We start from the raw sequence: 12,440 nt of genomic DNA, 5'->3' as shown, positions 1-12,440 counted from the left end.
TCGGCTTCGAAGGGTTAATTAATTATCAGAATAAAAATCTATTATTTCCTTAAACAGCGTTAACCAGTTGATCTTTGTAATGGTGAGGCGTTGTGTTTTCTTCGCGGTACGGGCTGGATTCTTAAAAAGATGCTGTCTTCTGGGTTGTGCCGTGATGGATTACGCATGCCCGATCTAGAAGTCAGCTGCCAGTCTCTTCGCATTGCTACTAACGCGCCCTGGTACGTTAGTAACGGGGATCCCGCTCTTTGCAGACCACATCAGAGCACTGACCGAGAGATTTGACTCGAAGTTAGTTGGTGTGGGGAACCCCTTAGTCCGGCAACTCGGGAGGCTGACAGGTCACCCAAGGGCAACCGAGGGGGACTGATGTTCAGGAGCCCAGCCGAGGCCGTCCCCAGAAGACGGCCAAGTCAGCGCATCGAGTGGTCTGACCACTCGGCTACGCTGACTGAGGTTTTCCGTGCTTTTCCTCAGTTGTAAGGCGAATGCCAGGGTATAATTTAATTGGGGCACGGCCCGCCACCCCCAAATCATGGAGGCCTTCGGCTCAAGTGGTCTCCCCCCATCCCCATGCCGCAGAGGCCGTCAGCCGAAGCGGCCCCTCCCTCTTTGGGTTCAAACCTCAGAGAACCAACGAACTAAATTCTTTTGGACAAGTTGCCTGAAGGAATAACCTCCCATCAGCAGCGACAGACCCAAGTTTGAATGGTCGAGGCTCCCGCCACGACAGAACCTTCGTTAGTGTAAGTCAATTTCCGGTTTGTTTGCCAATTCCAGCAACGCTTTTCGTAGGCAGGAATTGCGTTACCTCAAATCCTTCACGGATTCTTAAACTCTTTAGACGAGCTTCACCAAATGCCGTCCATCCTACGTTGAATGCATAAGACCCTTCTCATCGCCCTCCCTTCTCTTCAACCTACGTCTGCCAGAATGACGAACGGGTAGTGCCTGGGAACCTTCATAGCCGTAGTTTTATATTTCTTCCCATTACTTGCTCTCTCTGTCTCTCACTCTGCTTCGAAGGTTGTATAATATTAAAATGACATGCGTTAGGAAGGGTAGTGGCTCTCAGGGAATTTTCTTGTGACCACGTGCCTTCCAGGTGATGCGACTCCCTGAGGTTCATTGTCGATGTTACATTGGTGTTCTGGGTTTTAACGCGATGCGGACTTGTTGCTCTGAAGATAAAGGCGGGATGTTCTCCGACGCGTTGTTACAACCAACTCATAAGACCAACATCGTTGCCGTCGCCTTGATAATGGAGGCGGCAAGTACCTCTGAAACGTCGGTAATATTCTGCCGGGCTTCGCGGCGCCACGACCCAGAAGGCCGCCATCTTCGGACTCGCTGCCGTCAGAACTTCAGACTCTACGTCATTTTGAGTTCCGGTGGAATGTCCAACGTCAGTGGCACTTGGTAAGAAGTGATTTGATGAAGTGAGCGACTGTCAGCTGTGGGTCAACATCTGTTAGCGTAGGGCAGCCCAAATATTATCACAATAGAGACCGCTGACGTAAGCGTCCCCAACCGGAAATCTCAGATAGATACCAGATTTCAATACCAACTTATTTTACAAGATTATATATAGAATCGGAGAAGTCTTGAACGCTGAGATAAGCTTCAAGGGCAAACGAGCGTGCTTTTGTTTGACGCAGCCCTGGTAAGGCCCGACCTGAACGTGGGAAGTGACGGGTAGGTGTTTCTTTCAACTGGTCATTGAATTTCTTTTGAATGAGTCCAACGACGACCGCCATTTTGCAATGAAACTTCCAGCATTTAATTCGTCGCCATTTTGTGTTGTGTTCGTTGTAAACTAAAATGGCGTGTGCGTACAGTCTGAACATAATACTCGCAACACTTTGATGGCATTGCACCTAAATCTCTGGTAGCGGAAGTACGAGGTTCGACTCCCGTCGTGTTACGCGATCCTGTGCCATTTCCGCCCACACTACGTTCCGTTTCCCCGAAGATCCGTCTGAATCCTCGGATCCAATGTTCCTCCCGCAATTCTGTACGATCTTTTTTTGAATATGTTTCCCTTCTAAAATTCTGTAAGCATTCTTTGTGTCACTTCGTTGTTTCAGACGGCACTTTAGTAAAACTAATGCACTTCGGTCAACATCGACAGACGGCGTTGATCGTCTGGATAAACGTGGGTTTAAAAACGACTGCCGGAAACATTTCGAATTCCGGTGTGAGATTTCAAGTTCTGACGGCGGTAAAAACCGAGGACGTTCGTCTTCTGGGTCGGTTGTGACGACGCGTGGACTGCCCCCCCCCCCCCCCCGAAACGTCGTTATCTACGCGCTAAGTCCACACGGCGTCCGTCACAACCCAGAAGACCAGCATCCATTGTCTTTGGATTTCTGGTTTCTTGAGGCTCCCGTGTTTCTGTCCAGGTTGAGCCCGTGCAGTGGACCTTCGAGGACATCGACTCGACAGGCGGTGAGCTGAACCACCTGTCCGACTTCCTGGTCAGGAAGCAGTTTGACCTGGTGATCAACCTGCCAATGCGGAATGGAGGGGCTCGCCGAGTCTCCTCGTTCATGACCCACGGCTACCGGACCCGACGCCTGGCCGTCGACTACTCCGTGCCCCTCATCACGGACGTCAAATGCGCCAAGATGCTCGTCTTGGTGGGTGGCCGGCTTTTGTTTGTCAGTCTGCACGATAGACAGTGGTCCTAATTAAAGGCGACTGATTGGTACAAAGAAAGTTCAGCGAATTGTTAAATGATATTCACTTAAGCCACGGTGGTCTAGCGGTTAGAACGCTGGCCTTGTAATCCTGGGGTCTCGGGTTCGATTCCCGGCGGTGCTCGAATCTATAACTTGTGTTGGGCAAGGCCGTGGTCTAGGCAACACGGAGTTTTCCTCCGTGGCATCCCAACAGTTACACCATTCACACACAGAAGAAGGCAATGGCAAACCACTTCTGGATCATCTGCCAACAACGTATATGAACAGGTCCCAGTCCGAGAAGAGAAAAGGATGGAAGGATTCTGTTCATATGGACCTGTCGTCAGACAGAACACTAAATAAATAATAAGATGAGGTGGTCTAGCGGTTAGAACGCTGGCCTTGTAATCCTGGGGTCTCGGGTTCGAATTTATAACTTGTGTTGGGCAAGGCCGTGGTCTAGGCAACACGGAGTTTTCCTCCGTGGCATCCCAACAATTACTCCATTCACACACAGAAGAAGGCAATGGCAAACCACTTCTGGATCATCTGCCAAGAACGTATATGAACAGGTCCCAGTCCGAGAAAAGGATGGAAGGATCCTGTTCATATGGACCTGTCGTCAGACAGAACACTAAATAAATAATAATAATAAAATGTTCTGTCTCTGACGTCGCGATGGGGTTGCAGGCTTTGCAGTTGATCGGTCGAGCGCCTCCAATGAAGACGCACACGGACTGCATGACCTCGCGGCAGATGGTGAAGCTTCCCGGCTTCATAGACGTGCACGTGCACGTGAGGGAGCCCGGTGCGACACACAAAGAGGACTTCGCCTCGGGCACAGCCGCGGCCCTCGCCGGGGGCATCACCATGATCCTCGCGATGCCCAACACCAGTCCGTCGGTCGTCGATCTCCAGACCTTCTCGCTCGTCAAAGAGGTATTTGCCCTGTTCTTCAGCGTAATGTTTTCTGCAAGGACAAGTTGGATTGAGGCCACTTACAAACGTGAAGAATTTCATGACCGCCTGATTATAAAAGATCATATTCCACGCAGTCATTTAGTTAATTTGTTAGATATTAATTGCTCTAAAGAATTTGTTGTTATACGAGAAATAAGAAATGAAATAAAAACTTTCACTTCAACTCATTTCGCGTAACACCACAGATTAAAGAAAGATTACGTCATTATTTTATAAGGTATAAATCATGATTAATTTTTTCTGTCAGTTGTAGTATTTGAGAAGGAAGTGACCCGTTAACTATTTAGCCTTCATACAGGGAAACAAGAAACTTTACAAAATTTTAATGCAATATCCTGTTTGAAGGCAGTTAGAGATAAGTGGATAAGATTAAAATGGATCTTGGACAAATCGGTCGGTTGAGTTTGAGACACGATTGATTTTGGTGAACTTCGATACATATTTAAGTGTTTTAAGCGCTGATAATTCAGAAATTTCTCGTTTCAAAATTTTTCCATTGCTTGTTTTGAATAAAGAGTGGCGTCTCATTACTGTAAGTAAGTCCTCGTTCCTCTGTTTGCAGCTTGCTCACGCTGGCGCTCGCTGTGACTACGCTCTGTACCTGGGAGCATCGAGCGACAATTATGGCGTTATATCGGACCTGGCCTCGTCGGCTGCGGGTCTGAAGATGTACCTGAATGAAACATTCACAACTCTGACGCTCAAGGACCTGACAGTGTGGAGCAAAGTAAGACACAGATGAGACTCGAGGCTCTCGAGCCAGCGACGATGGTAACGTCGGTTATCTGGGTTGTAACATGGTTGGTATCAATGTTTTTGGGGGACGTACTGCCTGCACGTGGTGTTACAATCCGTAAGACCATTATAACTTCTGTGTCAAAGTTGTAAGCCGTTACATTACGGCACTTCGGATTCTCGCGTATCCCTTGAAGTGATATAGAAACAAAACATGGCAGCCGTCTTTGACTCTGTGAATATATTTTTCTCCATTACTGGCTGTGAAGTCAGTTTTGAAATTTCCTGTTGGACGAAGGACTCTTCGCTTTTGAGGGGAAAGCGTCGGGCACGCGATAATTTGTTCGCGCTCAGAGGTACGAAGAGGCAGGCAGAGATGCGAACTCCCGCTTCTTGGCATCGCGCACATTCACAAACATGTGACTTCATCAGATGCTCGGGGTTTGTCAGGCCACGTGACCTGTCTCGAACCAAAGACTTTGCATTTGTGTACACTTATATATTTTTTATGTGTTTTTTTCTTCTGAACAGCATTTCAACAGTTGGCCCAAGAAGTACCCTCTCTGTGTGCATGCAGAAAGTCAGACTACGGCTGCTGTGTTGCTATTGGCAACGCTTCATAGTCGACCGATCCACATTTGCCACGTGGCTCGCAAAGAAGAGATACAGATCATCCGAGCCGCCAAGGAGAAGGTACAGTCGAGTATTTTTATTTGATACTTCGTCTCAGGAAACTGTCGCTAGACGCAGTTAAAAAACATCCTCATTATAATATTTCACCTTCCGGTTGCTACGCGATCTGTTAGGTACAGAAGAATTTGCGTCTTCTGGACTTCCAAAAGATATTTAAGGAGCAAAGTTTGTAAATTGTTGAGTTATTTTTTGCTGAATTCTTATGCCACTTGTATCACACGATCTCGTAGCTTTATCAGGTGGACACCGCCCCATTCAACGTACTTAAACGAGGAACATGCAGATTGTGTAACTGATAATTCTACACAAAAGATGATTTTCTCAGGTTTTGGCTGGATAATGCAAGTGCTCGGACATCGTAAGAAATCGCTGTCTTGGCGTTTATCAGACAAGGTTCCGAGACTAGTGTAAATATTATTAAAAGAAAAAAACTTGACAGTGTTCGGAACACTTTGTTCAAATTTGAGCTGCGAAAACTGTTGTCTGACGTTTACTGCATTTTTTTTCCAAAGTCCCTACAGATACACTGAAGAGCTGCCTCCTTTCAAATCCTTCCCCTGTTTACCAGTGATCAACTTTTCATTGTGTTTGACGCAAGCTTTGAAGTTGAAATACTGGCACGGGGAAATAAACTAAACAAATGTTAATTTCCTATGTAAATATTTTGTTGCGTTCTGAGAATCGTCGGAGTTAATTTGATAGCGCGCGTTCTGTGTTTATGGAAATTTGTACAGTAACGCAGTTTGTAGCATTCCTGACGTCACACGAATTTTAATATCATGAAATTTAATTAAATTTTAGTTCAGATTGAACAACATTACGAGGCTAGTTACATTAAGACCTTCGCGTGTTTTTTTGCGGCCGTATGAAGTGTAACTTGCCACGTATCTATCAGAGTAAAACTTTTTTTTTTTACACGTATCGTTATGAGGATTTAAAAACTCATTTCATGCTCCGTAAATATCCCATCTTGCAGGATAATTAAATCAGAGCTAACGTTCACGAATTGTAAAATTAATTATTATTCCCACGAGCTGTAATGACTGGACTGGGCTTTACCGTTCAACATTTCCTCCTCATTTGTATTGATCTTGGTAACTGGAATGAATAAGTTAATGCGTTTGTAAGTTTGGTACACCTGATCTGTACGAAGAACATTGAATGTCGTGGTCCAAGTGGTTAGCATTACTGATTTTTTTATTTGGGAGGTCCCACGTTCAATTCTTGGCCTGGAGACCGCCTATCTTGACTTTTGTGGTTTTCCTCAGTCCTTCCATTCAAATTTCAGAATAGTACTTTAAAGTAGGCCATTACCACTTCCTTGCAAATCCTTTTATAATTCATTATTTACTGATCGTTCTCGCACATGACTTTGTATTTTGAGTTACTGAAGGCGTCGTTAGAAAGTAACTTTACAGTTAAAGATTCTCATATTTCGATATTTCTCATAGAATTATTCTGCGTGCTTTGGTTCATTCTGTGACCTCGTCTTCGAGCCAGGTTTTGGACACCACTGATTCTGTCGTGCGATTCTTTTTTTTCTGTTCGCCTCTCAATCTTTGAACACAATTCATCTAACACGTGTTCTGCTGTATGAAGATAAGGCGTCCAGAAATGTTTGCGGGGCCTGTTGAACCACGTATTGTTCGCTGTTTGTACTAGATATGAAGTGACTTCTTTCTAACAAAAAAAAAAAAAAATGGTGTCATTGGTAGCCATGTGATAGAGCGTGATAAGCTCTGATTTCACGAAGATCCTGTTTTAATGTGACGGGATGGTACCGGCATGCAGTCGTCCCGCTTATTAACGAGAAGGAAATAAACACTTATTTTATTCAATTTTCTTTCATCTCTTGTACTTTGACGTGATGCTCGTCATTTTTTATGCTGTGATCTGTCTTCCAGTTTGACTTCAACTCCCAAATAGACCGACTGCCTATCGATCTGGGACAGATCACTCCAGAAGTAAGGTTCGAACATGTTCTGATTGTTCATGCTTATCTTTAATACTGAATGTTCTCGTTAGCTGTTCCTTCAGCTTTCGCACTAACCACTTCTGTGTGTGTCTTAATTACTGCAACTCTGAGAACAATGAAAGTGTTTCAGCTCAGATGTAAAGTATTCAGACTCAAAGTGCCATTAGAGGAACGCGTCGTCGTGAGGGCGGCAGGCAATGTGGCACGGCCGAGGGGAAAAGCCGGGGCAGAGACTTTGTAAATCAAGGTTTGAGTCTGTAGTAAGCAAAGTTTTATTGCTGTGATTTGAGCGTCGGAGAGAAATCCGATTAAATCACGAGAATGGACGGACAAAGAACGAAGCATTGGATTTTGTTATTTCTTTTAAATACCTTAACTCAGTCTGCCGCTACAGCAGAGTCTTTGAGAAACTAATAGTTGCTCAGCGAATAAAAAATTCTCTCCGCCTTTTATGGAACTCAGATGTTCATTATCGTGTTCACAAGAGCCCACAACGTGACCGTCTCTTATGCCAGATGAAGAAAGGCCACGCCCCTAACAATCTATTTATTTAAGACCCATTTTAATATTGTCCTTGCTTCTGTGCATTTCTCTTGTTCTCCTGTTTAATTACCTAAAATGTTCTTCATCTGCACTAGAATGATTTTTTAACTGAGAATATAATAATGAATTACCCACTTTTCGCAGGCGTAGGTAATTGTTATTTTGGTTCACAATGCAGTACGTACTTCAAGATGACTGTTCTCTGGTAGAAGTTTGCCATTTCTTCTGAGGTGCTTGCTGCCTTCATGATCAGGGTGACGATTGGTAATGATGCCCTGATGATGGAGGCAGCAAGAATCTCTGGTATGTCAGTAAACTTCTACCTGACTTCACGATGCAACATCCCAGAAGATAGTCATCTTCATACTCACTGCTGTGAGATCTTGGAATCACACAAATTCGCGCTTGATTTCATTTAGATTTGAATTCCATTTCTTTGTGACTGTTTTGCATAAGATCAGTCCCACTATACGCCATGTAGGCGCTTGGGGGGAGAGGAGGTGTAGCTCCTACTCATTCTTGACCTGGGCACCAGATGGGGGTGAGTGGTAAGCGTCACGCCCTGGCCGTGCTCTTCCCCCGGGAAAGGACCCCCACCAATTGGACAGGAGGCTGGGTGGGCCCCAGAGCCGGTCTGGACGCAGAGGCTAGAGGAAAATTTTTTAATTTATAATTATCTGTATAATTAGTTGATCTATCCACAATATTAAAGATCACCACTGCCTTCTGGGATGTTTCGCAACGTAGTTTCGTAGAAATTGAGCAGTGTTTCATCAGGGTGATGATTAATTTCTACCAGACTGCATTTACGTACTCATCGCTGTGAGAATTTGAAGTCTCACGTTTTTCAAATGTCCACCAGTACAGTTCTTAAAACGTTGCTCCGTTGTTCGGTGTGCAGGGCTTGCCCGTGACGTGTGAGGTGTGCCCTCATCACCTGTTTCTCACCGAGACGGATCTGGACAGGCTCGGGCCGAAGAAGGGCAGCGTGAGACCCGTCCTAGGAACGCAGGAAGATCAACAAGCGCTCTGGGACAACCTCGACATAATAGACGTGTTCGCCACGGATCACGGTGAGTTTGTCCTGCCCCGTCACTGTTTGCATTGTAAGGCTAATGAATTAATTTAAATATATATCAGCAGCGGGGCATGATCGTGAGAAGATAGGTTTTGGCTACCAGATTTATTTATGTCTTCACTCTTTAAAGTTCGGTGGTAAGCATGTGCGCCACCTGCTTTAACGACAAACAACTGCATTTTTACACAAAGTGTGTTTAGAGATTGTTTGTGATCTTCCGAATGAACAGTGTTCATTTCCATAAAAACAACATTAATCAGTTGATTCATTTTTAAAGGTAGGAACTACATTTTTAAATAATTTATCCAAGCTTTGGCTTCAGAAGGCGTGATCTTACAATTTGACATTTTTGCTACTGCTGCTGTGTTAAACTTCAGTGGTATATTAATCTTATCTTATAATAAATGCACATTCTCTAAACATTAATGAATTAATTCTGATTTGTTCTTTCTTTTAATTAGCGCCTCACACCTTGGAAGAGAAAACGAGCGAGAAGGCGCCGCCAGGTTTTCCTGGTTTGGAAACCATACTGCCTCTTCTGCTGACTGCCATCTATGAAGGAAAGTTGACATTAGAGGTAAGAAGTCACAGAAATCTGAATAATATTTAATCATTCAGTCCCTACCTCAAAGAGAACATAATTTCTGTTTACTCTGAAAATCAGAAAAATGCACAATTACTGATTGTTAAAATAGGTGGTACATATAGTTACCAGTAGATTTTAATGTATCAAGACATTTTGAAGGTTCCAGCGTTCTCGTCTGCTTATGCACGTATCGCGTTAATTTTTTATCCATGATTTGGTCTGGAACGAAAAATCTGCTTTGTGGCGTGTGGTCTTGGGCTGTTTAATGAAGCTTCTTCAACTACGCAGAAATTAACTGGAAAGGATGTAAAAGGACTTGTGCCATTGTGGTACAGTGAATATCTATGAAAACTGTTGTTCAGGATAGCCAGTCTTGAAACCAAGATTCAAACCCAGTACCATCCATGCCAGCTACTTCACTGACGTGTTTCGTGTGCACAACGTTGTTACGCCAGGGGGTCTCGGTGTAACATGTCACGTGACATGCAGTTTCTAAGTCTCTGTGTCTTAACTTCACCGCAGGATCTCATCGACAAGTTCCATCGGAACCCTCGCAAGATCTTCAATCTGCCAGAACAGCCCCACACATACGTGGAAGTGGACATGGAGGAGGAGTGGGTGTTGCCGGAGGCAATGCCGTATAGTAAGTCTCGGTGGACACCGTTCGCTGGCATGAAGGTGCGTGGCGCTGTACACAGAGTTGTGGTACGCGGTGAAGTCGCCTATGTTGATGGGCAGGTAAGTAGAACACGTGTTCTTTATACTTCAAAGTGTTCCTGTATATTTAACTGCTTTATCATTTATTTTGAAAGAATAATACAAAAATATATGTTAAAAAAATAGACTGTGATGGTGTGGAATGAATTCAAATGTCTCTGATATAGGAGGGCTCTTGTGAACGTGGTAATGAACGACTAGGTGAGCAACCAACAGATCATAGGAAGGAATGTGAGTTAAGTGGTTATTTCCCGACATTGATGCTTTTATTGCGTAGGTGTTGGTTCCCCCTGGGTTTGGCCAGGACGTGCGAGAATGGCAGACAAAGAAACAGCTGTTAATCGGCCATCAGGCACCCGCTGGACCGGACACTAGCCGCCCCTCATCCAGCCTCGACTGTCCGATTTCTCCCGTTGACATTCCAAAGCTCACGGTCAAGGAAGTGGACAGGCACAGAGCAGACGATGTGTGGGAAGGCGACAACGGTGAGAAGCTGAGATCAGGGAGATAAATGAGTTCAGAGGAGACCGACCTCTCACCTCCATAAGAACGTAATGCCACAAGTCCTTAAGACTGTCATTTGACATGTTTTATATGGGTACAAAATTTGTTCTCTCGTCCTAAGGGAATCGATGATGAGGTGCCTGAGGGGAATATTTGGACGTAGGAGGAGGCTGGAGAAAATTGTGTAAAGAGGAGTTCCGCGGTTTGTACTTTTCACCGGGCACTGGTTTCATCGCTGAGGAGATGCAAATTGCATGCAGAAGTTCAACTGGAAAAGCGGAAGGAATGAACATCTTGGAAGACCTAGATGCAGATGGAATGATTGTACTAAAATTGTTCTTAATAGTTTTTGCTCCCATATCCAAGTCTTTCCGTGACATGTCATGAGAACACGCAAGATATTTTTTTTTTTCGGAACACGATTTAAGACCATTTTTCTGCTGCTCTGCTATGAGATGCTTGAAGTTACTTCTGAAATTTCTCTTGTCACTGCACTGTTAATTTATGTTAACTTGAAATACTGCAAAATGCTGCTAAAAATGGCTGAGTCCAAGGTAAGCCAGCGGTTGTTTCTGGCAGTGAGGGTATGGAGTGGATTCATCTGGCTCATATTCAGGATTATGTACACAGTAATGAATCATCGGTTTCCATGAATTTCTTGACCAGGTGAATGACTGTCAGCTGTTCAAGAAGGATTGTGTTCCATGCGGTTTGTTTGTTACTGTCCAAATTTGATAATGAATGTGCTGCTTACTGTCGCTTTCAGACATGTACTCGAAACTTCTTTCTGACGCAAACGTAAGAACAATCGGCTTTCTCGCACCGGAACTTGACTTGAAGGAGTACATGAAGCTGCAGGCAGGAGTACGCAGCGTGTCGCCCCTTCCGTCCTTGGGCATGGCTCGCCATAAGAGCGAAAGCAATCCGAACCTGTACGTCGCTCCCTTGGTGGCCGTGCCCGCGACGACCGGCAGCCACGGGCTGATGGGACAGCACATCCTCACTGTCAACATGTTCTCTAAGGACCAACTGAATGACATCTTCAACCTCGCCCAGACACTGAGGATATTTGTGCAGAAAGAGAGGCCCCTGGAGCACATCCTGAGGGTACAAACATTTTAAAGCTGCTTTTGGTCGGGGCAAATTCCCGTCTCTCTGACGACTGTTTCTGAAACACAATTTTTAATACTCGCTCATTTCTGATTGACAGTTCTCTGAGTCTTATGTGGCCCACGCCATTCGAATAAATAAGTAATCTTAAACCGGGCGACTGTCTCCTTGAATGTTGCGCCGCGTACACCGGCGGAAGTTTACCGTTGCTTCTGAAATGTTTACTGCCTAGATGATGGTGGCAGCATGCATCATCTCTGAAACGTCGGTAAACTTCTACCAGACTACGTGGCATGACGACCCGGAAGGCATCCGTCTTCGGACTCACCGCCTTAAAAACCTCAAATCCTACGATTCCTTTAATTGTTTAAATATCTCGATAAATAAATAGTGTTTCAGGCTTTCTGTTCGCTCGGAGCTGTAGGATACGTAACGCGATTAATTACCAGTTTTATGCCACACCAGGGAAAGGTCATGGCTTCCGTCTTCTACGAGGTCAGCACACGCACAAGCTGCAGTTTCTCAGCCGCGATGCAGAGACTCGGAGGCCGTGTCATCAACATGGATGAGACTAGCTCCTCGGTCAAGAAAGGGGAAACTTTAGAAGGTAACTCAGCTCATCGTGTCTCCGTTTTCTCTTAAACACCTTAAAGTTTTATTTGAAGTAGGCCACAGCTAATTCCTGGCACATTTTACCCATTCATCATTCGTGGTTATTCTACTGCGTTTCGTTTAACTCAAGAAAGACAGGCATTTGTTAAAAAAGGGAGTAAGACAAGGATGCAGCCTTTCGCCCCTGCTGTTTAACTTAAATGTTGAGACAGCAACGAAGGAAGT

The 12,440-nt window shown here is 44.8% G+C and overlaps 1 protein-coding gene across 3 annotated transcripts in view; it reads left to right on the top strand.

Annotated features, from left to right (window-relative positions):
- Positions 1 to 12,440, top strand: part of r (carbamoyl-phosphate synthetase 2, aspartate transcarbamylase, and dihydroorotase rudimentary) — a 62,516-nt gene that overhangs the window by 45,520 nt on the left and 4,556 nt on the right. For all 3 annotated transcript variants that reach the window (XM_087361365.1, XM_087361364.1, XM_087361366.1), the window contains 10 exons: positions 2,403 to 2,639; positions 3,372 to 3,620; positions 4,225 to 4,389; positions 4,929 to 5,090; positions 8,510 to 8,681; positions 9,148 to 9,263; positions 9,795 to 10,010; positions 10,267 to 10,474; positions 11,260 to 11,600; positions 12,069 to 12,210. In XM_087361365.1, coding sequence (XP_087217491.1) covers positions 2,403 to 2,639; positions 3,372 to 3,620; positions 4,225 to 4,389; positions 4,929 to 5,090; positions 8,510 to 8,681; positions 9,148 to 9,263; positions 9,795 to 10,010; positions 10,267 to 10,474; positions 11,260 to 11,600; positions 12,069 to 12,210 — 2,008 coding nt within the window. The remainder of the gene's footprint in view (positions 1 to 2,402; positions 2,640 to 3,371; positions 3,621 to 4,224; positions 4,390 to 4,928; positions 5,091 to 8,509; positions 8,682 to 9,147; positions 9,264 to 9,794; positions 10,011 to 10,266; positions 10,475 to 11,259; positions 11,601 to 12,068; positions 12,211 to 12,440) is intronic.

Source organism: Zootermopsis nevadensis, unplaced genomic scaffold, assembly GCF_977971745.1.
Source record: "Zootermopsis nevadensis isolate Lab colony 2312 unplaced genomic scaffold, Znev_1.0 Znev_ptg000057l, whole genome shotgun sequence".
NCBI classification, from domain to species: domain Eukaryota; kingdom Metazoa; phylum Arthropoda; class Insecta; order Blattodea; family Termopsidae; genus Zootermopsis; species Zootermopsis nevadensis.
Note: the sequence above shows the minus strand (reverse complement) of the source record. Positions and strands in the feature narration are given on the sequence as shown.